Raw genomic sequence first — 27014 nt, forward strand, 5'->3', positions numbered from 1 at the left:
AACACCAACATTTTTCACAGAACTAGAACAAATAATCCTAAAATTTGTATGGAACCACAGAAGATCCCCAAATAACTAAAGGAATCTTGAGAAAACAGCAAAGCTGGACATACCACAATTCTAAAATTCAAGATATACTACAAAGCTGTAGTAATCATACCAAGTATGTGGTACTGGCACAAAAATAGACATATAGATCAATGGAGCAGAATAGAGGGCCCAGAAATAAACCCACGACTGTATGGTCAATTAACCTATGACAAAGAATGCAAGAGTAAACCATGGGGAAAAGACAATCTCTTTAATAAATGGTGTTGGAAAAACTGGACTGTTTATACCATATATAAAAATAAAAAATAAACTCAAAGTGGATTAGAGACCTAATGTAAGACCTGAAACCATAAAACTCCCAGAAAAAAATAGGCAGTAATCTCTTTGATATCAGCCTTAGCAACATTTTTCTAGCTATGTCTCCTTAAGCAAGGGAAATAAAAGCAAAAATAAATTATTGAGACTATACCAAAATAAAAATCTTTTTTGCCTAGCGAAGGAAACCACCAACAAAAGAACAAGGTGACCTACTGAATGAGAGAAGATATTTGCGAATGATACATCTGATAAGGGGTTAATATTCAAAATATGTAAAGAACATACAACTCAACACCAAAAATTCCAAATAACCTGATTAAAAAATAAGCGAGGACCTGAATATTTTTCCAAGGAAGACCTACAGATGGCCAACAGACACAGGAAAAGATGCTCACCATCCCTAATCATCAGAGAAATGCAAATCAAAACCACAATGAGGGGTTCAGTAGTAGAATATGCAACTCTTGATCTTGGGGTTATCATTTTGAGCCCGTGTTGGGTGTAGAGATTACTTAAAAATAAAATCTTAAAAAAAAAAAAAAACCAATGAGATAACACCTTACACCTGTAAGAATCACTAAAATCAAAAGAAGTGTTAGGATGTAGAATGTAGAGGGAAAAAAACTCTCATATGCTGTTGATGAAAATTTAATTTGGCACAGCCATGAGAAACAGTATGGAGGGTCCTGAAAAATAATAAAAATGAAAATAGAAATACAAACAAAAAGCAGAATCAGAGAACAAAGTGATGGCTGCTAGAGGACAGGAGAATAGAGGGATAGGCAAAATGGATAAAGGGAAGTAGGAATTCCAGGCTTCCAGTCACGCAATTAATAAGTCAAGGGGATGAAAGGTTTAGGGAATATAGTCAGTGATATTATAGTGTTGTATGGTGATGGATAGTAGTTACAGTTGGGTGTATAGCATAATGGATAGAGAAGTTGAATCACTGTGCCGTACACCTAAAACTGATATAATGTGTGTCAACTATATTCAAATTACTATTTTAATTGCTTTTGCTTTAAATGTTGACATGTTTTTTCTCAGTGATGGGTCCATAGGAATCTGTTATATTTTCTGTTCGCTTTTTATCTGTTAAAATACTTCATAATTTTAATAAAAAGCAAAGTCAATTTTGCTTGAAGTTGGTGAAAGTAGATACTTGAGTCATAATTTTCTTTTAATGACAAGTTAGCATTACAAATGATGTTGTATCTGACATACTAATCCATGTGATATTTTAAAGATATTATAAAGGTGAAGTATTGAGCTTTTTAAAATGATGCGAATAAATGTATCTTTTATTGCCTTTACCTTATACCATATATTTATGATACCATAGGTACCTGCAAGATGTGGAGTTACAGTCCGAGACAGTCTAAAGAAAGCTCTGATGATGAGAGGTCTAATCCCAGAGTGCTGTGCTGTTTACAGAATTCAGGATGGGTATGGTTTGTATGTGATGTGAAATTTTCTTTAAAAAGGAAAAAGAAAACCTCACACATTAAACTTCCGGGTTTTCTGTAGCAGCTTTACCCAAACCTAGGGTATTGAAATTTAACTTTGGAAAAAAAATACTAAGTTAGCCTAAAGAAAACTTGCAGGCCTTTTGAGGAGTTAACTTTAGATATTTTGTGTGATGGTAGTATTTGTTCCTCTGATCAAATGACTTTATTTGGAGTGTGAGATTCAGTGTGGCTTATTTGAATAATGGACTCTTCCCCATTCCCCTGTTTTTAATATACACTCATAGTTTCACAAAAGGCTTATCAAAATTAACATTTTATATTAAACTATTTTTCTTTCAGAAAAGTATCTAAAATTGTGCCAAGATCCCAGCACCCCTACAAATGAATCCTAGCTAAAAATATATATATATATATATATCCTTTTGGGGCATGTTGTCCCTTGAGCGCTCTTTTTTTTTTAATGGATAGATAAATCCGTACCTCTGATTTTTAAAATTTTATTTTATTTTTTTGAGGAGGGGACCCTAGGAACAATCAATTTTCTGCTGTTGTAGGTCTTTTCTGGAGCTGGCTTGAAGAAAAGAGTACATCTCTTTACCCTGCTGTTTGTCCAAGAGTGATACATTTATTTGGGGTAAACTTAAAAATTAATTTATTGCCATTTAAATTTCTAACGATGGAAGACCAGGGAGCCAAATCTCCCTCACCATTACTAGCCCCTCAATAACCAATTTTCATGTCTTCAGCATGAGGTATATGAAGATTTTTAGATATGATAACCAAGAAAAGCTGTGTCTACACTTTTCAGAGAGAAGAAACCGATTGGCTGGGACACTGATATTTCCTGGCTCACTGGAGAGGAACTACATGTAGAAGTGTTGGAAAATGTCCCGCTTACCACACACAACTTTGTATGTACTTTTACGTTTTTTCCAAATGTCAAAAGCATTCAAGTTCTTGCATATGAATTTTTATTTAGGGAATATGAAATATGGATGCATAATTTTGAGACTGATATTTTACCTAAGTTGAAAATCAGTTCTGTTCTTTAAAAAATTTGTATTTAGGGGCACCTGGGTGGCTCAGTGGGTTAGAGCCTCTGCTTTCCACTCAGGTCATGATCCCAGGGTCCTCAGCAGAGAACCTGCTTCTCCATCTCTCTCTACCTGCCTCTCTGCCTGCTTGTGATCTCCATCTGTCAAATAAATAAATAAAATCTTTAAAAAAAATTTGTATTTAAACTAAAGAGTTTTATTTTCTTTTTAATTTGAAAAAGTAATAGATGTCTTTCAATAAAAAGAGCTGAAAAGAAAATCTGAATGGTACAAAAGTATATCAGATGAGAAAAGGAAAATACCTAATAGGGTAAACACTTGTTAATTATTGTGTAGTCTTCCAAACTTTCTGCTTGTACAAACATGTGCTTATACTTTGAGTGCCCAAAGTTCTCTCCATTCTCTTTTTCTCTCCCTTCTCTTCATTTCCATTTCTTTCCTAAAACTAAAAATGGAGTCCTGTTCTGTGTGATAGTCTTCACCTTAACCAAAAAAAAAAAAAGATTTAACAGTCCATCATGGATGTCTTTCCACATCAGTACACTTGGCTTTATGTTTATAGTGATTGCATAATAGTCCATAAGAATATGAATTCAGTGTATTTATATTTAACCATCCTCTATTAATAGACATTTAAGTTTTTTTAAAATCTGTTTTGTACAGATTTGTACAGGGCTAAACAGAATCTTTTTGCATACATCTTGATACACTTGTGTAAATGTTTCTGAAGGGTGAGTTAATGGAAATGGACTAGCTGTCCTTGAGGACCTCCCCTTCATCTGGTTTTTGCATTTGCAGGAATCTAGCCTAAGCTAAGTGTCACCAGCATGATACCTGGGATGTGGGGCATCTCCACCTGAGAGATGAGGATATAGTGCCCAGAGCTTGAGAACCTGCCCTCTGAAAGGGTAAGGCAGAAGCCAGGAGTAGAATGATCTATAAGGCAGGAATGCTTTTCTTACTTCCTATTGGAATTTTGACCATAGTTTATTCTTTCTAGATGGATAGATAGCTAGTTATTGCTTCCCTTTCAACATCAAGTGCTTTCCCATGTGCTTTGGTGATCAGTATAGCTGGACTCCTAAAGCAGACGAGTAATGAGCTGATTTCCTTGGGGATTTGTGTTTTCAGGGCTCCATTAGTGGTGAATAATGATGAATAATTTGTGCTTCAATAAGGCATCTTTTCAATGAGTGTTGGCAGTCAGATTTACTATGTAGCAAATAGTTTTGTAATGATGACCTAGGAAGTTCATTACTATTGATGTTTTTTAATTTGTAGAATTTCAAGTGGATAAATCTGAAGATAATTTTAAGTTTTTAGGAATCCAAAAACAACAGAGGTTACATTTCATGACGATTACTACTCCTTTTCCTAATTATTTTTCTTGGCTAGAAATTAGTTGAGAGGTAAGAGACCTAAGTTGTTAACCATAAAATGGTGTTAAAGTGGTGCCTCAGGAAGATCCCTTGCTGCAAGAGGATAATGAAAACAAGCTGCAGCCTAGTTCCAGAGTATGGTAATCCTCACAATACAATTGAAGCCCTGCCACTAAATATTTATTAAGAACTTTCCATTTGCCAACACGGTGTCTGATCTGGGACTCTGACAATGAATAAGAACAAACAATATCCCTGCCTTTGAGTAGACAGACAGATGTTTTGAAAAGAACATTTCATGAACACTCTTAATTACTGTGTATGTATAAAGTACAGTAGATGCACAGAGTAGGCTCCTAACCTAGCCTTTGGGGAGTAAGGAAGGTTTCCCAAAGGAAGAACTCTCTAAGCTAAGGCCTGAGAGATGAGGGAATAGCAAATGGAGGGGAGGGAAGAGCAGTCTCACCAGAGGAAAACAGGGAGAAAGCATGGGACTTCTCAGTCTTTTTTTTTTTTTTTTAAGATTTTATTTATTTATTTGACAGAGATCACAAGTAGATCGAGAGGCAGGCAGGGGCGGGGCGGGAAGCAGGCTCCCTGCTGAGCAGAGAGCCCGATACGGGACTTGATCCTAGGATCCTGAGATCATGACCTGAGCTGAAGGCATCGGCTTAACCCACTGAGCCACCCAGGCACCCGGACTTCTTAGTCTTGAAAGAAGTTCAGTGGGAATGGTGTCAAGTTGGAGAGGGGCTGGTTACAGTGTAGCAGGAGTTATGGGTAGAGTAAGAAGAATCCAGCTCCTAGCAGTCCTTGTAAGGCACATTAAGGATTTACACTTCCTTTAAAATAATTGGAAATTGATTGTGATCAAGGGAGACATGTGGATTTGCGTTTTAGAACATTTGCACTCAGTGTCATGTAGAGGCAAGAGTAAAAGCAAGTGTTCTGCTTAAGAGAGAGAATTCCTTTGCTTCCCTGTGCTGGATTTCCTGGCAACTCAAGGAATGCTGCTTATCCTCCCAGTTTCCAAAAGTCCGTTCTAAAAGCAGTTCCTATGATATTTGCCTACATTTCAGGAGTCCCTGGGAACTACCAGGGTGGAGGCAGCAGGAGAGGTAGAAAAACAAAAAGATACACCTTCCTGTAATCATTTTTATTCACAACGGTATATTCCCGGGTCCAATTATATGTCACAATTTATACTCAAATGCATTCCCGCATTTGCTTCTCCTCATTTCCGCTCTTCTCTGCCCCTCCTGCCCTATTTGGTTTTCTTCTTCACATATACAAATAGTCTGGTACACATAGTTTTCAAGTAGAATCAGTAGCTGGAAGAAAGACTGCAAGCGAGTAGATTAATGAAAAGAGAAATTAGAGCTTCGTGAAACTTAACAGATTATTAGGTGAGTGAAAAATGGAGAGGATAGGAGAGGCTCAGAGGACGGTAAAGTGCTGATTCCTGGGAACACGTTTTGTATTTTTCTGTGCTTTATTTTCAAAAAGCACAGAAAAATACAAAACGTGTATTTTCTGAAATTCTGCAAGAAATACAAAAAACACTTGCTTGGCAAATATTAGCCAACATAAATGTTAAAGATTTTCTAATTTCTTTTATATCCAGAGACAAACAGAACAGTAACAAAACTAAAAACAAGCCGTTGCCTTTGTATCCCCTAGAAAGTGATACATAGCCCCAAAGGTAAAGCAAACAAGAGCCACTCTTAAAATTACCTGAATGTTCTCAAAAAGCCTAGAGTGCCTGATGTGCTAAGATGTCATTTTCCTGATGAGACATTATTTTTGAAAACTTTTTGTCCTGTTAAATGCATGTTTATTGAAAAAAGTTTGGTAAACTGTGGGTATTGAAATCAACTTAATGAATCATAAAAAAGTTCCGATATAATAGGAAATCCTCATGTATATTATATATAGTCAGGATAAATACTAGTGTCTAAATATAGGGGTGTCCTGGGTCATGATATAAAATGTGTTTCTTAATATTGTTAGTGATGAAAACTATCTGAGAAGAAGGGGCACAGCAGGGGCACTTGGGCGGCTCAGTGGGTTAAGCATCTGCCTTCAGCTCAGGTTGTGATCTCAGGGTACTGGGATCAAGCCCCGCATTGGGCTCTCTGCTCAGCAGGGAGCCTGCTTCCCCCCTCTCTTCCTGCCTGCCTCTCTGCCTACTGGTCTCTGTCAAATAAATAAATCTTAAAAAAAAAAAAAAAAAACATATACACACACATACATACATACATACATACATACACACACACATATACACACACACACACCGCAAAGACAAAGGACAAAATAGAGTCACCCATGCTCTCACCACTCTGAAGTAGCCACTGTTAACATTTTGGTATTTCTCTTATGTTTTCTGCTTATTCTATACCCAAAACAGATAGGCTAAAAATAATTTCTGGCTTCAGTAGTTATCATGTAGAGCCTCCCTAACACAGTTCTTTTATGTGACCTCTGTGTAAGTCATTTGCCTTCTGACATGGAGTTCTTCCATGTTACCTTTTAAGTTTCCTGGAGAGGAGTGTTCACAAATTTAGGTGTTCTAATCCTCTAACAAACCAATAATTAATTAGAAGTGGTTATTAGTGTCTTTTAGGTGATTTTTCTGTTCTATAGCCTTGTTAGTTTCTGTTTTGAAAGCTCTTTGAGTGATTACCTTCCCATTACTAAGTAGTTACTTTCAGCCATAGTTTCTGGCTTTACCAACTTCAGCCACCATTTACTGACTCCAAAGGGAATTAGTTCATTTGTAGCATTACATTTCTTCTTCCTTCTTCCCCTTCTGCAGTGTGATTTGTTGTTGGTGGTGGTGTTTGGTTGGTTGGTTGGTTGGTTGGTTGGTTTTTTGGGCGGGTTCCTCTATTGGGATACCTTTGAAACTTTAAGTAATAGAAGGATACCATTGTTTCTTGTTCTGTCAGCACCAGTATGCCCTTACTTCCTTTCATCCCTGATCCCTCCTTCTATTTATCATCTCTGTTTTGATTTTTATGGAGTCAAGCTTGAAAATAGTTTCCAGTTATCATCCCTGTTTTGACTTTCATGGAGTCAAGCTTGAAAATAGTTTCCAGGGACGCCTGGGTGGCTCAGTTGGTTGAGCAGCTGCCTTTGGCTCAGGTCATGATCCCGGCATCCTGGGATCGAGTCCCGCATCGGGCTCCTTGCTCAGCGGGGAGCCTGCTTCTCCCTCTGCCTCTGCCTGCCATTCTGTCTGCCTGTGCTCGCTCTCTCCCCCTCTCTCTCTCTGATAAATAAATAAAATCTTTAAAAAAAAAAAAAAAAGAAAAAGAAAATAGTTTCCAGTCTTTTACTCACTTTACATCTTCTCGACTTCTGAGTTTTATAATAGTATATTGGGTGGGAGATAAATACATACAGTACATCTATTGTCTTGGACCCCTCCCCCGGTTTTCATTTTAATATCTTCTTATGTAAGGCACTCTCATGATTTGAACATATTAAAGATTTGTTATTTCAAGCGAGAGAGTAAATAAGTTGATTTCTGAGAAGATTCTTGCAGTTTTTGAAATTCTCTGTGGTGTTTTTTACTTTGCAGGTACGGAAAACTTTTTTCACCTTAGCATTTTGTGACTTTTGTCGAAAGCTGCTTTTCCAGGGTTTTCGCTGTCAAACATGTGGTTATAAATTTCACCAGCGTTGTAGTACAGAGGTTCCACTGATGTGTGTTAATTATGACCAACTTGAGTAAGTAATCAAAAAAGTCTCTTTTCTACTGACATTTTACTTTTCTTTATGTGAAACTAGTGTATCTTAGAGCCTGGGAACTTTCTATCCAGTAGAGTTATGGGGAATTTAAAAAGGATGCCTGGAGAATATGCTGTAGTATAGCCAATACTGCTCTCCTGAATTGTAATTCTGATTAAGCTATACATCTCATTTATGTCTTATGCCCTTTTTAAATTAATAAAGATCCCTTGCCCATAGATATCATTTTTAGATGGTTTTTGGGAGGAGAGTGGGTGTGATTTCAATTAAGTTAACCATTATATTTTTGGGTCACAGATCAGGGTTCTGGTTCTATCACTATTTTGTAAATTATATGTATTCTCTCTCTCTCTCTCTGTCTCTTTCTCTCTCCTTCAACTTCCCCTGCCCAGTTTATTTAAAAGTAAGATATAAAATCTTTGTACCCAGTGTATCTCTTTCTAAAATTTCTGTTTGCTTTATGCCAGAGTTTCTGTAATAAGACTAGACTAAGTCTATTGTAATCTTTTTTGTTGTTGTTGCTGCTACTACTGCTAAGGTCTTTTTAGTTTTCTCAATCACTTGAGCAAAGAGAATTCAGCTCTATAAAGTATGTTATAATGATATAATCTGAGAGGGTAGATATATTTTCTTCTAATTCCTTAACCATACAGCATGATTTTTTCCTCTCTAATATATAGAAATTCGCTGTATAGAGCAATTAGTTTTAGATTATAAGCTTGCTTTTCAAAATACAGTGTAATTTTTTTTTAAATAAGTCTTCAGGCAAAAACACAACTAATTGAATTTAACAGTCATTTCTGAAAGTAGAATTTGATCCCAAATATTTCTGTTAACTCTATAATGTATTCTGGTGTATGAAGCTTCTGGGTTTTGCACAAGTTAGGTTTGTTTTGTTTTGTTTTTGTTTTTGCCTCACAGTTTGCTGTTTGTCTCCAAGTTCTTTGAACACCACCCAATACCACAGGAGGAGGCCTCCATAGCAGAGACTGCCCTTACGTCTGGATCGTCCCCTTCTGCTCCCCCCTCCGATTCTACTGGGTATGACTTGACTCCTGCTGTTTAATGACAGTGCATTTTGAGCTGGTTTCTTTTGGATCTTTTGGTTAATTATAAACCTTTCCAACTACTTGGATTGTTAAATTAAGGATTTTTCTTCAGGTAACTTATTTTATCACATCAGGCAAATTCGTACATGCATTTGTTAAGATACATGTGGTTAAAACTGACCTAGACTGTTTCAGGACCAGTCTTGGAAAAAAAATCAAGTAACAGATCATTTAGAGTCCCTGCCTTATGCTCATCACTTTATTAGATAATATTAAATATAGAAGTATATGATTCCAGTTTAGAAAAGTAGCATTGACCAGTGAGACAATGGCAAACAATTTAAAAATTGTATGTAATTATAGTCTACAGTTTCTCAGATGATATGATATTTTAAACAATGTGAGGACATAAATATGATGTTTCCTGTAAACAGGAGAAAAGCAAGAGTAGTCAAAAATATTTAATGAAAAAATGGGATTTGAACTAAACTTTGAAGAATTCTAGAATCTGAATGAATCCAGGGAATAAAAAGCATGATGGTGGGTTGGTAGGGGAGAAATAGCATAAACAAAGGGAATGGGGAGAAGGGATGGATATGTGTAAAGAAAAATATTAATAGTATTAGTTGTGGAAGATAAAGGTAAAACTGACTTTAAAGGTGATATAAAATAGCATATATTCAAGCTTCATAGGGGGGAAAAAAGATGATGATGAGTAACAGATCTTAGTGTTTTGGAGAATTTCTTACATAGGTCTGCATTCTCTTTACCTTTTGGATTTGAAACAGAATAAATTATGCTGTATTTGGAAGCATATGTTTAAAAAAATGTCCCCACATGCCATTTTGTTCTATAATATTCCAGAGATAATTAGTTAAGATCATGAATATTTATAGTCAGTTTGAACCCTACTTCCTTCCTCTCTTTACAATGTAATGCTATCTTTTCTGCCTAAAGACAGAAAAAAGTAAGTGGACGATCCTGAGACCTGTAATTTTACAAAGCCAACCTTTCTAGAGGTTTCATAGGCTAGAAAAATTAGCAAAAGATTTGTATTAAAGACTGGATGTTTTTATCTACTTTGGAACACTAGAAAATGTAGCCTTTTTTTTTTTGGTCAGGTTGTAACAGTTACTTGGTCTGTTGGGGTCCTTTTATTCCTACTGTCTCTATGGTTAGCTTTATAGTACCTGGGTCTTTCTTAGATCAAAGTGTTGTTATTGTTTGTTTTGGTTTTTAATTAATATTCTGGCTATGGCATTTACTCCTGGCAGGTCCCAGTTCTGTGAGCAGAGTTACAGAACACCACAATGAAATTAACATGGTCTTTCTGAAGGTTTATAATGGTAATGATCCAGACAGTTACCTTTCACTGAAAGGTTGCTATCTTAAAACTGAGAACCATTTGCTTATGCCACGAGTATTTTATTTATAACTAAACTGAAGTACATTCTGGTCTTGAGCAAATGATAAGAAAGGTGTTCTAACTTTTGTTTTCCTGATGCTTTTATGTCACAAGTGTCTGTATGTGCCTATGAAAAGATAGAAGCCAATCCTGTCTATACTGCTGTTCCTTTGCATTTTGTTAATAGTACTTATAACAACTATAGTGCTCATGAAATACATACAATAATGGATGTAACCAAGACATATTGAAGTGATACATTGGCCAGTTTGTACCTCCATTTCTGCTTTTTAAAAATGCTATGGGATGTTTGAGTATTTGAAAAGTCAGTGTTTTAAAATTTGCATATTGCTGAACAGAAGTAGTCGCTTTGCTTCAAAACTTTTAATACTCTTAAAAAAACTTTTAATATTCTAGATTGAAAATGAGATATAAACTAACTGGTAATTTGCTAAAGGGTTTTAAAGGTAAAATTTTTTCTCTTTTTAATTTAATACTGCTTTGAAGAGGTTTGCAGCAAAATAGATAGGGGTGTCAGGAGAAAACCAGTTTGCTGGCTCCCAACATATTTCATAGGGTATAAATCGTCTTGGTCCAGGTAAAAGACATCCCAGTATGGAAACTGAATTTTATCAGTTCCCACAAATGATGAGAATTATTAGAGATAAACTGGTTTACAGTGACCAGAATTAGAAAAGACTAAATCAGAATTCCAGGTAAATTCATTTCCATGAGAAATATAGCTGTGTGTAGACCAAAGTTCATATGTTGGTTGGACCAGCACTCTGCTTTTAGAAGATAATAATGACAAATCAAATTAAAATCCAAAGATTGCTTTTGTTAAGCATGGGATTACTACATGACTCAGATGTTTAATGGTACCAGGACATAGTTACTTGCAGTTTTATCCAGAGCTATATATTTGCTGTCAGGGCTGGGTAGATTGACCTTATATGCCTTCTACTGGGTGGTGGTAGATACCAACTGCCAAATAGACTCTTTCTGAGTTGGTGTAATATGCAAGATATTATCTCTTTCTTGTATATCTATTCTTCTCTTTAGGTAATAAAATCTCTCATATTAAATCCAGGTTTTTTCTTTTTCTACTTCTGGACCAGTGCCCTTTGAATACATGTTTGCTTTGTTATAAAACTACACATTGCAGTCAAAATCTTAATTTAGTGACTTTCAGAAATGACTTGCTGTCATTTAGGCCTGTGCCAGATTAATTATATTAATTAGACTCCCTCTACAACTGTAGTTAATTCAAGCTCTTTCCACTTTTAAGTCCTAACTTAAACTAACTATGCTATTGACTTGAGACTTTAAATCAGCTATGGTTTTTTAAAAGTAGGTGCATTTTCCAAAACTTAAAAAAATAAAAAAAAAAGTTTTATCACTTTTATATTCTTTTACCTGTTCCCAAAACACCTTAGCACAAGGCATATATTGGCTGCCTAAAGCAAAAGAGAGCCCTGTCATAAACTAAAAATTTCTCAATAATTAATAGAGTAAAAAGGACAAGTGGAGCATGGTAAATTTTCTGAAGGCCAGATCCATCAGGTTTAGCCTGTAATTCTCATTGGGTGATACTAATTTTTTAAAGTACATAATCTTTAATTTTATTTCAGTTCTAAGTGGACTCCATTTATAAGAACAGATAAACGCAAAATTTCTCTGCCTTCTCTCTTCAGAGAGTCAAATTATAAACTAGTGTGGTTCAGGTTTTGTTAATGTGCTTTATTCAGAACCTTTTAAATATTTTATTTATTTAACAGAGAGAAAGAGATCACAAGTAGGCAGAGAGGCAGGCAAAGAAAGAAAGGGAAACAGGCTCCTTGCTGAGCAGAGAGCCCAATGCTGGGCTCGATCCCAGGACTCTGGGATCATGACCTGAGCCAAAGGCAGAGGCTTAACCCACTGCGCCACCCAGGCGCTTCAGAACCTTTAAAAAACAAAAAACAAAAAACAAAAAACTTTTTGTCATTGTTTGGCTTCTTTGGCCCTTCAAACCTCTGTCTATTCCTTTTGTACTATATTTTCTTCCGATTCCTCTCTAAACCCTGTCCACTCACAAAATGTCTTTGTATTCCTCCACATTGTCTTTCTGGCTATGTCTTAATAACCACTTATTACAGAGATTGCATAAAATGGGGTGGAATGATAACCAATCTCTATGGAGAGGCTGTTAGCATTATGTCATTCATTGGTCTTCATGGAGCTCACTGAGACAACCGTACCTCCTCTATCACGTGATACCCCCTTCCCAATTCCTTGGATAGCCCTTCTGAGGACCTAGACTCCTCACTGATGTTTACAATCTCTTTGCAAAACTTCAGTGTGCTCTGTGAGTGCCAGGTTCATTTCAGGGCCATGAGATATCATAGAATTTGTTATTTATCTACAGGACCAAAATAGATCATTCTGTTACCTATTTTGATGATCTCATCAAAAAGCAATTTTTAAAAAAGATTTTCTTTAATGCTTAACATATGATTCTTTTTTGTTGCTCCATTATTGGACATGGTAAAAAGTTTAAAATATGAGAAATAACACTATAAGGGTCATCTTTTGGATTTGCAAATGGTCTATGCTATTGTTCAAGATTTTAATTCAGTGCTATGTAAAGCAACAGATACATCTTTCAGGCCCTGAAATCCACAGGTGTATTTTCAAAAATATTCATAATTTCCTAATACTTTGCATAAAAATCTCATTTTAGTAACTTCAGCTGTCAGGAAAAGATAAAGGTAGAATAAAATAGCAGATACTTTTCAGTCAGTCTCTAGTATCTAGGGATTTTTGTGTAACTTTAGAGAGTTCCTTTAGCTGAGTAACCACAGGTAATTTCTCACCATTTGTAGATTTCCCTGGAGTTTTTTGGATAAGAATCCGTTACCACTCATAGTCCCTGGAGGATCTGCTTGAGCAAAAGCAGCTTTGTCAGTATTAGCTGTAGGCATATATTAGATTTTTTTTAACCCAATTACTGCTAAGGAATGCTTTACAAGGAAATCTTTGTATCATCCATTTTTTTAATGTTATTATCTCTGTAAAGTTGCTCTGAATCTTATCTTTCAATGACTTGATTTTTCCAGGCCCCAAATCCTCACCAGTCCGTCTCCTTCAAAATCCATTCCAATTCCACAGCCTTTCCGACCAGCAGATGAAGATCATCGAAATCAATTTGGGCAACGAGACCGGTCCTCATCAGCTCCAAATGTGCATATAAACACAATAGAACCTGTCAATATTGATGTAAGTAATCCAGCATTGTTAGAACTAAAAAAAATGCGAGTGTATTTCTTTATTTTGGTGCTATACTTGTAATATAGATCAGAAATGCCTGTCAGTTATTATTATCGATAGACTTTTCATGAATTACTGATCAGAAAAGCTTTGCCATCTTCTCTGATGGTATTAAATACTTAACTGGTGCCGCATTGTGGAGTTGTTCTGATTTTTTCCTTACGACATTGTTTCTGCAAAAATCTTATCTTCTTCGTTTATTTAACAGATAGTCCCTTGGCCATTTTATGGTAACGAAATAGGAATAGAGCTGCAGATTTTCTATTAAGATCAATTTGAGATCTTTATCTAAATTTCTAAAAGTACAACTTTGAGTTAAATAACCCGTAAGAACTAATCATTACTTTATGTACAAGACACGCAAAACTACCTTTTACCTTCCTTACTTTTTTGACTATACCATTGTATTCCATCTCTCTATATATCATGAATATTTGCATTTTTTTGGTAAAGTTTCTCATTAGGTTTTAATCTTTCATTTTTAAAAATGTATTTTCTCTTGTGTAATCATTATATCAGTTATTTTAACCACCATTTGGCTGGTCACTCTAGATGTTTTTACTTTTCCAGTTTTATCTTGCGCACTGTAACTTACCTTAGTTGCTTCTTCAATTAAATCTTCTTGGCAGCAGAAACCATTCCTAATATTAGTTCACTTGGCCCTAGTCTGTCTTAGAACTAAATGCATAAATGATCATCAAAAAAATGTTTGTTTCAGTAAAAGGGTAAGAATATGAAACAGGAAATTTCCCATATTTTAGACCAGGGATCAACAAACTTTTTCTTAAATGGCTAAATATTAAATACTTTAGCTTATGGGTCAGATGATCTCTAATGGCAGCTTTTGAATTTTGTCATTGTAGTGTGAGAACAGCCACATATAATACATTAGAAACAAATGGGTGTGGCTTCATTTCCACAAAACTTTCTTTACAGGATAATCCGATAATTGAGTTACAGAAGATATTAAGTTGCCCTTGCTACCTGAGCTGTAGTGGGCTGAGGTTCCTGGTCTTAGAATTAGGAGTCTCTTCTCCCAGAATTTGTGCTTTCATAGAAAGAGTGTAGGTTATCCTTAATCTCTGTAATAAGCAACAAAACAGAAAACCCATCAAACTTGTTTGCCTTGGAAAGTAATTTATATTTTAAAAGGAAGTTAAAATAAATAATAAAAATAATAAAAATAAATTTTAAAAAATAATAATAAAAATAAAAAGGAAGTTAAAACTGTTTCCCCGGGTAAACAGGGTATTAGAATTAGTGAGGTGATTACTAGTGTGTTAGAAGATGGGAATTTTTCTCATTTTACGGATATTCCTTATGTGAGTCCTCATAGTTATGAGGTTGAGTAGAGAAGCAAAAAATTGTCTTAACAGGAAAATACTCACTTAGTAACAGACTACTTTAATATTAGTGCCCCCACAAACATCCCTTCCCATCTAATACCAGTTTGCATTCCAGTCCCTTTACATTATTTTCCAACATTTCAATGAAAACATAGTGCAAATTGATTGCAAATCTGCCCCCCCAAAAAGGAAAGATTTTAAAGCTTTTATGAAGACAGTGAAAAAGGACTTTGAAGAACTACTGAAATTAGGAAAAGCCACTGAGAAATAAAGAATTCAGTAGAAATAAATTAGTCCAGTTAACCATAGAAAAGATGCAGTGAAATGATAGTATAATAGGCTCTTCAAGTGAAAATGATTTAAGTATCAAAGGATTGATAGAGGCCCTTCAGGGAATTGATGAAGCCCTCTAAAATTTTTATAAAGATTTATTTATTTATTTTAGAGAAAGAGAGCATGAGCAGGTGGAGGGGCAAAGGCAGAGGGAGAGAATCCTAGCAAATTTCCTGCTTGAGTGCAGAGCCCAACACAGGGCTTCATCTCAGGACCCTGAGATCATAACCTGAGCCCAAACCAAGAGTTAACCATTTAACTGAGTCACCCAGGTGTGCCTACAATTTTTATAAAAATGATTATGCTTGTGATGTAAAAGGTGAATATGAAATTGAGGATTTCAGTTCGTGCTATCACAACTTTTTTATTAAGAACACACACACACACACAAACTGATGTCTAAGAATTAGCATTTGAAATTATAACAAAGTTTGGTGGGGCACCTGGGTGACTCAGTTAGTTGCATGGCCAACTCTTGATTACAGCTGAGGTTATGATCTCAGTGTCCTGGGATCAAGCCCTGCATCGGGCTCAGTACTCAGTGTAGATTCTGCTTCAGGATTCTCTCTGTCCTTCTTCCTTTCCCCCATCCCCTTTCTCTCAAATAAATAAATAAATCTTCAAATAAAATAACAAAATTTATTAAATGTAAAAGTAAAACTGTATTATAGATTTTAATTTCATTTTTCAAGATAAATTTCTAAATTCTGGACTTTGTTCCCACTTTTTTTTTAATTTTTTATTTTTTATAAACATATATTTTTATCCCCAGGGGTACAGGTCTGTGAATCACCAGGTTTACACACTTCACAGCACTCACCAAAGCACATACCCTCCCCAATGTCCATAATCCCACCCCCTTCTCCCCCCACTTTTTTTTTTTTTTTTGAGATTTTATTTATTTATTTGACAGAGAGATCACAAGTAGGCAGAAAAGCAGGCAGAGAGAGAGGGGGAAGAAGCTCCTTGCTAAGCAGAGAGCCCAATGCGGGACTTGATCCCAGGACCCTGAGATGATGACCTGAGCCGAAGGCAGAGGCTTAACCAACTGAGCCACTGAGGCGCCCCTCTCACTTTTTACTTTGAAATTTTTTTCTCTATTTTTATTTGATTCATTTTAAGTGGCCTTTTCCTAATAATCGATTTTTCCCAACTAATAAGGTCTTCCTTTATCTAGCTAGACCTGAATACAAAGGAAGAAAAAAGTAGGAGAGGGAAATATGGGAATAATGAGGTTGTGAAATAAGAAATCAAATCTTGGGGCACCGGGATGGCTCAGTCATTAAGCATCTGCCTGCGGCTCAGGTCTTGATCCCAGAGGATCAAGCCCTGCCTCAGGCTCCCTGCTCAAGGGGAATCCTGGTCCCTCTCCCACTCCCCCTGCTTGTGTTCCCTCTTGCTGTCTCTTTCTCTCTCTATCAAATAAATAAAATCTTTAAAACAAATAAAATAAAATCTTCTCAGATCTGTTCTCATAATGTTCAAAATTACAGCCATTTTTACTTTCAGTACTAACATCCTTTTATAGACTATTACCCTCTGGACTTTTTTACACCTCTGTTTCCTTATTCTAAAACTTTCATTGACTTCGCACTGATTATAAGATAATGTATAAATTCTTTAGCATTTTCATTCAATTCAGGTCATTTCATTCAGCTCCAATCATCATTTATCGTTTATCGTTCTAGTAAACAAGATTGTTTTGACTTGTTTTTGACATACTTGACAGTACTGACTCCGAGAGAGGCAATATGACAGAATTGGGAATTAAGGATGAATTAGCACACAGTCTTTGACCTCAAAGAAGTTACAGTCTAATGAGTGAATCAGACATATAAATGAATAGACATGAAGAAGGGGGTAATAAACTCTACCTTGTTGTATATAGGAGTATTTAACAGAGAAAGGATAACATTTAGATCACATTGTAAAAGGTGCATGTGTAGGAGTTGATTAAGGATGCTTGGTGGGGGTTTTAGAAGAAAGGACAGTTGTTAAGGACATGGTACATGCAAAAGTATGGAAGTATCTTTGCATGGGATGTAATTAATAGTTGATATTGTAGGAGTATTTTTATTCTTATTTTACTGTTGAGAAAATTAGATTTGGGGAGGTTAAAAAATGTCTCAAGATCGCATCACTGATAAATTATTGAAATGGAGTATAAAACCTGCTCTTTCCTGCTTATGCTTAACCACTGTTTGGTAAAGTAATAGAAGAGAGGTGAAAGAGATGAGAGGTGGAAGATAATGCTGAGATTTCTCTGGCTTGGGTGAATAGATGGTATTCATTCCATTCATTAGGAGAGGAAATACCAAAGGAAAAAAGAACAGGACTTGTAGAAATGAAAATGGTAACTATTATTTTGAACATACTGACATTAAGATGTGTGAGGGACTTCACTGGTTTAGAAGTCCAGTAGCAGTTAAATATAAAGAACTTGAGTAGAGATACAGGTTTTGGAGTAATTAGCATATTTGTCAGTTAAAACCGCGAGTGTAAATATTACTCAAGGAGTATATGTAAATTGCCAAAAGGATAGAATATGCTGCCCCATTGAATATTATTAACATTTGAGGTCCAGGCAGAGACTGTCGTTCTGTGTCTCTTTTGTGGGCTGCTCTTCCTAATTCTAACTTCATATGAGTAAGAGTAAGTAGTGTTGCAGAAGCCAAAGGGAGAAAAGGGACTTCAAGAATGCTGAAGTAGTTGATGTTAGTTGCCAGTAAGACTCAAATGTGGGAAGGACTGAAAATGACTGTTGGACTATGTCATTTTGTCATTTTGACTTCATTGAGAACTGTTTGAGAGGGCTGGTGGGGGAGAGCAAGGCAGGCGAAGATGTGAGTTAAGTATCAGTTTTGAGAAGCTTGGCTGTAAAGGAATAACAAAGGGGCCATAGATTAAAGCAGGGTTGAGGGACAGTTGTTTTTAATGTGAGAATCTTTTTTTTAAAGATTTTATTTATTTATTTGACAGAGACACAGCGAGAGAGGGAACAGAAGCAGAGGGAGCGGGAGAGGGAGAAGCAGGCCTTCAGCCGAGGAAGGAGCCTGGTGCGGGGCTGAATCCCAGGACCCTGGGATAATGACCTGAGCCAAAGGCAACGCTTAACGACTGAGCCACCCAGGTGCCCCTTAATGTGAGATTTGTAACTTGAGGGAAAGAAGCAAGTGAAGTGAGAGATTGAAAATAACAAGATATGGAATAATTGATATAGTAAAGTTCCTTTAATGTGGAAACAATGTCCCTCAGAGGCAACGAGGAATTAAAGATGGACATAGCTAGAGCTCTGTAGCTCTTTACAGGCTGTATGATCTTAGGCACATGACTTAACCTTGAAGCTAGCAGTTTCTACCTCTTACAGTGGATTGAAAATTTTTATTGTGCATTGTGCCTTGCACATAGTAAGAATTCAGAAATTGTAGCTAACATTACTGTGCAAATATTCATAAATATAGAGGCAAAACAGAATGTTCTCTGATGGCTTCTGTTTTCTCTATCATGCTCAAGGGAAAAAATAATAAGAAAGGAACTACAGGAGATAAGAAAGAGTTTGAAAGAGCCAGTATTGGAATAATAGAAGATCCTCTTTCACCTGAAACAAATAAAAAGGTTGTCAAAGAACTTTAAGAACAGATTGAAAAGTAGAAGTTTATGGTGCAGGAAGAGTGGAAAAAGCCAGAATTGGCTGATCCCTGGTTATGGGGAGTCACAAGGCTAGTGTAGCAAAAAGGAAAGCAATGTGGCCTTTCTGCCTTTGTCTCATTCTTTCTGTCCAACAGGTCCTCTGGTTCCCGCACCCCTACATTCCTGTCTATCCCTCAGACCCCAAATAGTAGCTCATCTCTTGAAATGCTTCACCAGTGATAAGGTCTTACAGTTATTTATCCTTTGAACTTGTATAGCACTGAGGCACCTGGGTGGCTCAGTCGGTTAAGCATCTGCCTTGGGCTCAGGTCATGATCCCAGGGTCCTTGGATCTAGCCCTGTGTCAGGCTCTCCGCTCCATGGGAAGCCTGCTTCTTCCTCTCCCTCTGCCTGCTGATCCCCACTGCCTGTGCTCTCTCTCTGTCAAATACATAAGTAGAATCTTTAAAAAAAAAAAAAAATCTTTCACGCATACTATTTATTTGGCAGTTAACTAAACCTCTTTGGCCCCTCTTTTCTTTTCTTAAGCTATTCATTTATTATTTAACTTCCATGTTTGTATGTCTTTCTTCCATTTAGATTACAAACTCTCTCAAGAACACAAAGTTAGTGACACCACTAGGATTTTGTATTTATTGGTAGCCACACAACCCCTAATGCCTAGCATCCTGTTTGCCAGATATATAAGTATTTGTTGGTTATTCTGTAGAAGATGTTGAAGGCTTTATGTAATACATGATAGAAATGCATCTGTGGAATTTACTCTAGGTCTTAATCTATAAACAAAAAGCCGCCTCTGCAAAGAGCCTTTGAGCCTGTTTAGAGACATCTGGGGCCATTCGATCCTTCATATTTAAGTTAAACTGGATAAAAAAAGAAGTTCTGCCTCTGAAGGTCCAAGCAATGCCAGTAAACTTTTCGTTCCCCACCCCCAATATTGTCTGTTGTAAAAAGCTGTGTTTTAATCATAAAGACAGATTTTAACAAAACCCTTGTTTGAGCCATTTTGATTTTCTCCCTTCTCATGTTCCCTTACACATCTGTATTTTTATAATTGTGATCCATGCACATTTCATTTTTTATCATATTGTAAACATGTTTCATGATACAAGCTTCATAATTATTTCAGTAGCTGCATAATACTTACTAAATTGATGTGCCATAATTTACTCAACCCAAATGTCGGTATGTCTGTAATAGGGAAATAATTATTTCTGGTTTTTTTAGTATGATGGATAATGCTGCACTGGACATCCTTGTGCATATCATTTTTTCTTCTGAATTATTTCCTTAGGAAAAATTCCCAGAAGTGGAATTACAGGATCAAAGGGTATGAACATTTTATGGCTCTTAACATGTGCCGTTAGAATTTTTTTTTAAGAAGTGACACAGCCATTGGTTTTGAATAGCCTGAACTGGATTTCAGCATTTGATCAGGACTAATAATCCCTTCAATATAGGGTTAGTTTGGTAGGTGCTTCCAAATGTTAATCAGGTTCACCAGCTAATTTCATATTCTTTCTGTTTTGTGAAGTCATTATAAGATAGGTATTATTTTGAATTAACCTTTCTATTAATGGTTAGTGAAAAGTTGAGTGTTGCTATTACTTTCTTACCATATTCTTTGAATAAATATCCATTACTGTTTATTTGTAGGACTTGATTAGAGACCAAGGGTTTCGTAGTGACGGAGGTAAGTAGTGATTTCCATTAAAAAAAAAAGGGGGGGGAAATGCAATTGCTTTGCTGCTTGTCTCCTTTATATTTGCTTCTATCACGAAACACAGACACACAGAAAAATGTGTAGAGAAAGCCCCAAATATTTTTTGCTTTACTTTATTACTTATCATTTATATCTAATACGATATTAACTGATTTATAAGATGAGTAGAGAAAAAGAGGACATAAAAGGGAGTCTTAAATGTATTATCCACAATTTTAAAATCATCAAAGAGAGGGCCTTAATTATTTTACCCACTACTGGTTTCTAACCATCTCCAAAACTGAGATGCTAAATTTCCTTTGGGGGCCTCCACTAATACCTCTACTTGTTAATGATTGAGCTTAGAATCAGTTAAAACTTGATTTTCCTTAATCATTCTCAGCAAGAATCCCTTAGGTTGCCTATCACAACTTCTCAGTTTGATAGAATTGTCAGCCTCTTCTCTTCAGGTTTCTAGAAGGATTCTAAATGTACATAATAAAGAATGAACCCTAAGAGAAATCCTTTTGTCCTCTTACTCGTCCAGTAAATAAAATGAGAACTTGAGTTGAGATTTCTTAGCAGAATTTTCATCAAATATTCACTCTAGCACTCTGTGAAAACTGGGGACATAAAACATAAAACATAAAACATTGCTTAAGAAAGTACTTTTAAAGTAAGATTTTGCCCCATATAAGGTTTTCCCAAAAATGATATTTGAAACTGTCATAAAGATTTCTCCCAGGTGGTTCTCCATGCTTGCTTTTTCACCTGTCTTCTGTCTAATAAGGAAGACTTGGCAAAACCTGTTTATCTTGTTGAGAGTCAGTCTCTTCACTGTGACCTGCTTTATCTTGAAAATATCTAAGCCCAGACTTAAAAGATATTTTATATTGAATAAACGTTGTATAAGAACGTTGTTTTTTTCCCATTTGTTATTCCGTGAACCTGCCAATTAATGTTGCTGCAAGTTTGACTTTCATATGTCTTAATGACTGTGGCTTTTGATAATTTTGCCCAATACATCCAGCATTTAAATGTTGCCATCATGTTAGCATCACAGAGTTAACTTAGTCATACAAACTGCCTGCCTACTAGCAAAAATCAAATGGCATTTCTTGTCCTTGTTATGAGTCACTTTATAAAAAGTCATTGGGATTTTATGAAAACAAGTAGAAATTTTTAGACATCCAGAATTACTTTGTGAAGCAGGCTTCAGCTCATTTATTCCCATGACTTCTTTCATTTCTTCTTTGTGTCTGTCTTCCTGTGTTTGCCTGCCCCTCTCTTTCTCTTCTAACAGCCCCTTTGAACGAGCTGATGCGCTGTCTTCGGAAATGCCAATCCCGGACTCCCAGCCCCCTCCTACATTCTGTCCCCAGTGAAATAGTGTTTGATTTTGAGCCTGGCCCAGTGTTCAGAGGTAGTTGGGCTCTTCTTTCTTGTTTTCACCCAAAGCAAACTAAATATAAACTACGGACACTGTTTGTGCCTCACCCTCACAGCGTGTGTTTGTCAGTGTGAGAGTTTTCAGTACTAATTTCTGCTTGGCCTGGCTGGAATGCTCTGAATGTGCCGCACACATAACTCACTACCACAAGCTTTCTGTATGCTGTCCGTCATAAATTTCTAAAAGCAAGAATATTCTGTGCTGAGATGTCCATCTTGTTTTTTGTTATATCATTTACTTTTTGCTCTTGATAACTTCTTAAACTCAGTGGGTGGCAATAAATAAATAATGTATGCTGGGGTGGGGGTGTCCTTCAATTTGAATTACTTTTACTTTAATCCATTTAGGCAGTAACCTTCATGACTATTAATATTTGTTATCAATTTGTGTGGTTTTTTAAAAAGTAAAAATGGAAATCCCAATTGTGAGATTTTGCTAGACTTTTGGCTTTATTTTTCTGTAAGAGCAGTATTCTTTTTTAAAATGTAGGACATGTACATTTTATATTAAATCAAAGGTAGGGAGCCTTAAAAAAGGTCTATAATATATTTGGAGTACTTTAGCATACTTTAGAAAATATGAGGATTGACGCTCTCACTTATGCCCTAATATGAGGGGGAAAGCTAATAGTATAATTTCACTCTCGATTTTTAAAGATTTAAGTCAAAATTCAGACAGATATCTTGCTGTAGATATTTTTAAAGAATTCCATTTACTGCCTTTGCTACTTTCTGTTACTTATCCTGAATTTAATGGTGGTGTTTCAGATTTTTGCTCTCTTGGCCCACCTATTGCTCATAAAATGCACAGAATGGGCTAGGAGTCCTGAGTGCTGAGGAGTAGTGACCGAAATAAGTAGTTGAGTGCCATCCTCAGTAGATAGGAGTGTGAGACCTGAGCAGGCAGTTAAGGCTTTAGGATGTTGAAAGTTACCAGTGAAAATGGATTATCCTCTTGTTACAGACATTTCAGCTGCCATTTTCTTTTAAAATATTGCAAGTTAGATCATGGAAATTCTATGTGATGACATGTGTGATATAGTAATGATAAAATTCTATAGTTTTAAGATTGAGATGTATGCATTGGTGTATCCTTATTCTTTGAGAGATAGTGACACCTCCCTACCTCCAAATAGTAGTTTTCTTTAAAAAAAAAAAAAAAGAAAGAAGGAAAATAGTCTCTGGAAATATTTTTGTTTTGTATATGCAAATATTATTGGACATCTCAGTTCTACTTAGCTATACTCAGGCCCTGCTAGGAGTCATTGGCCTGAACCCCTCTAAACCCAGTAGATGAATGTGAGATTTTTGCTTAGCATTTGGAAAAGGATGTGGCCCTGCCCCCTGAGTCTACTTTCAGTGTATCTGTTGGGCTTACTTGGTTGATGGGATATTTCCATTTGTAGCAACTTGGCCAAGAGGCCATAGCGTGCACTTTGTTCTCACTCTGTACAGGTAGCAATTTTTCAGAAAATCTTGAGAAACCTGTTTGGGTTTGTTTACATTAACTAACTAACTAATTAATTAATTAATTAGTATTAGTTTGTTATGCGGGTAACAAATGATCTTTGTTTAGTAGAATAGGAATCCAGGAACCAATGAACTCACCAATATTTACAACTATTTAAGAGTTAAATAGTATAGTTAAACAGTATAGGATTTATAAAGTTTTAGTGGCTAAAATGATAAGAGCCAAATACTCTTAACATTAAGACCATTATTATAGTATGTTTCCTTTTGGGAGTTTCCATCTGTTTTTATATTGAGGGTAACATAAAATAGTTACAGAATTTTACATATATATAAGCTTGTAAATTGATTTTACTTTTTTAATCATCAAAGAAACCAAAACTTGGGAGTATTATTGTAGTATTGAACTCTTATTTTAGAAGGGTAATTTTTTTTTTTTTTGGACTCTGTACCAATAAGCAAAGTTTGCATCTGTAATTAGATGTTTTAAGAGTCATTAAATTAAAAAAGAAAAGTCATTAAATTAGCCAGAAAACTTTTAAAGAAATGGTAGTGCAAATCACCAAATGAGGCTCTTTTTTGGCTGTCATTTCCAAAAGGTGTATATTTAAACATATGCTGCATTTTTAAAAGAAGTCTAAATTTCTCCCCACCCTCTGCCCCCAATAAATTATTATACTTGATTCTCCTTTAATAGATGTATTTTTCGTTTCACTAACTTAGGATCAACCACAGGTTTGTCTGCCACCCCCCCTGCCTCATTGCCTGGCTCACTCACTAATGTGAAAGCATTACAGAAATCTCCAGGACCTCAGCGGGAAAGGAAATCATCTTCATCCTCAGAAGATAGGAATCGAATGGTAAGAATATATGATATCTTTTTTTCCTCTAAGTTCTTTTGTTTTACAAGTCATAGCTAAATGTAATACCACCTTTTAGACTTCATGATATATAGTGATGTATGATATGTCAATATGTGACACAGAATTCCCTTAATGAAATAAATATAATATATAATCCTGTAAGTTTTCTGCTTAAAGGATTCCTATACACTGATTGTTGCTCTCTCTTTTTTGTTTGCTTTGGCTTGACTTCTGCACAAATTTTATCAAGAAAACACTTGGTAGACGGGATTCAAGTGATGATTGGGAGATTCCTGATGGGCAGATCACAGTGGGACAGAGAATTGGATCCGGGTCATTTGGGACCGTCTACAAGGGAAAGTGGCATGGTATGTATCTAATACAGTTGCACACAAGTTAAAACAGGACATGTTTAACATTTCAATAGAAAAATATCAAAGGGAATATTTACTGGTTACAACATTAAGCTATTTTATTCAGATTCAAGAGTCCTCCAAAGGGTTTCTTTAAAAACTATGGGAAATCGGGCGCCTGCGTGGCTCAGTGGGTTAAGCCGCTGCCTTCGGCTCAGGTCATGATCTCAGGGTCCTGGGATCGAGACCCGCATCGGGCTCTCTGCTCAGCAGGGAGCCTGCTTCCTCCTCTCTCTGCCTACTTGTGATCTCTCTCTGTCAAATAAATAAATAAAATCTTTTTAAAAAATAAATAAATAAATAAAAACTATGGGAAATAACTGGATTCACAGCAACCAGGACTCATTAGAATAATAATTTTTAAAGATGACAGTTCTCTAGGAGAGCTGTACCTCAAGATTTTTTTCTTTTTGAAGTCTTTTTGCTGGTTTTCTTTGTACTATAAATCACAAATAAACATTTTTTTTAAAGATTTTATTTATTTATTTGACAGAGATAGATCACAAGTAGGCAGAGAGGCAGGCAGAGAGAGAGAGAGGAGGAAGCAGGCTCCCTCCTGATCAGAGAGCCCGATGCGGGACTTGATCCCAGGACCCTGAGATCATGACCTAAGCTGAAGGCAGCGGCTTAACCCACTGAGCCACCCAGGCGCCCCACAAATAAACATTAAAAGCGTACTTCCCAAAGGAGGAAATAGCCAGTAAACATATAAAAATGTTTAGCCTCTCTCGTTATCAAAGAATTACAAAATCAAAAACCAGGGGCGCCTGGGTGGCTCAGTGGGTTAAGCCGCTGCCTTCGGCTCAGGTCATGATCCCAGGGTCCTGGGATCGAGCCCCACATCGGGCTCTCTGCTCGGCGGGGAGCCTGCTTCCTCCTCTCTCTCTGCCTGCCTCTCTGCCTACTTGTGATCTCTATCTGTCAAATAAATAAATAAAATCTTTAAAAAAAAAAAAATAAAATAAAATAAAATTAAAAAAAAACAAAAACAGAAATCATTATTTGCTTTTCAAGTGAGCAGATTCTTTTTTTTTTAATTGATCATGTTTATTGCTATGATTGTGACACTGCTAGTAGGAAAATAAATTGTTACAGATTTTTTGGAGGGCAGTTTGTATGTTGAGCTAACAGTTCCATTTTTAGAACTACAACTAATTGAACAGAAACAAACAAATATATATGCAAGTATATTCATTAGAGACTTAATATTAATGAGAAATGGAAATAAACTTACCTGTTCATTAATAGAGGACAGGATGAATTGATAATCTCCATATATGATTATATAGGCATGAAATAGTGTGATCTATATTTGTTGATTCAGAAAGGTGTCCATGGTATATTTAATTTTACAAAGCAGCATGCATAATATTATGATACTGCCTACCAATAAATATAATATAACATAAAATTAAAAATGACCATCAGGGGCACCTGGGTGGCTCAGTGGGTTAAAGCCTCTGCCTTCGACTCAGGTCATGATCCTAGGGTCCTGGGATCAAGCCCTGCATCAGGCTCCCTGCTGGGGAGGGAGCCTGCTTCCTCCTCTCTCTCTACCTGCCTCTCTGCCTACTTATGATCTCTGTCCGTCAAATAGATAAATAAAATGTTTTAAAAAAAAGACCCATCAGTATTTATAGTATCTATCTTTTGAGGTTATCTTTTCATGTGTATTTATAAATGTTCACATTGCATACACATAAAATTCTAATATGTGTATCACTATGTTAACAAAGATCATTTCTGAGTGACAGATTATCAGAGATTTTAATTTTTTTATGTCTCAAAATATTTTTTAACGGGCGGCCTGTGTAGCTTAGTTGTTAAGCATCTGCCTTTGGTCCCAGGGTCCTATATTACTTTGGTAATCAGGAAAAATCAATAATTATATCAGAGTATAGTATATCTGCAAAACAGTGCAAGATTCATCTGTATTATTGTGTGTAGTTGTAAGCCATCCTCTGTATAGTATTGATTATGTGTCTATAACCGTGAT

At 36.1% G+C, this 27014-nt stretch overlaps 1 protein-coding gene across 1 annotated transcript in view; it reads left to right on the top strand.

Annotated features, from left to right (window-relative positions):
- The window catches only part of BRAF (B-Raf proto-oncogene, serine/threonine kinase), a 180476-nt gene that overhangs the window by 109155 nt on the left and 44307 nt on the right, over positions 1 to 27014 (top strand). The window contains exons 4-11 of the mRNA XM_059396263.1: positions 1712 to 1815; positions 2647 to 2749; positions 7859 to 8007; positions 8950 to 9069; positions 13581 to 13740; positions 20778 to 20814; positions 24466 to 24602; positions 24856 to 24973. Of these exons, the coding sequence (XP_059252246.1) occupies positions 1712 to 1815; positions 2647 to 2749; positions 7859 to 8007; positions 8950 to 9069; positions 13581 to 13740; positions 20778 to 20814; positions 24466 to 24602; positions 24856 to 24973 (928 nt within the window). The remainder of the gene's footprint in view (positions 1 to 1711; positions 1816 to 2646; positions 2750 to 7858; positions 8008 to 8949; positions 9070 to 13580; positions 13741 to 20777; positions 20815 to 24465; positions 24603 to 24855; positions 24974 to 27014) is intronic.

This window comes from Mustela nigripes, chromosome 4, assembly GCF_022355385.1.
Source record: "Mustela nigripes isolate SB6536 chromosome 4, MUSNIG.SB6536, whole genome shotgun sequence".
Classification (NCBI taxonomy): Eukaryota; Metazoa; Chordata; class Mammalia; order Carnivora; family Mustelidae; genus Mustela; species Mustela nigripes.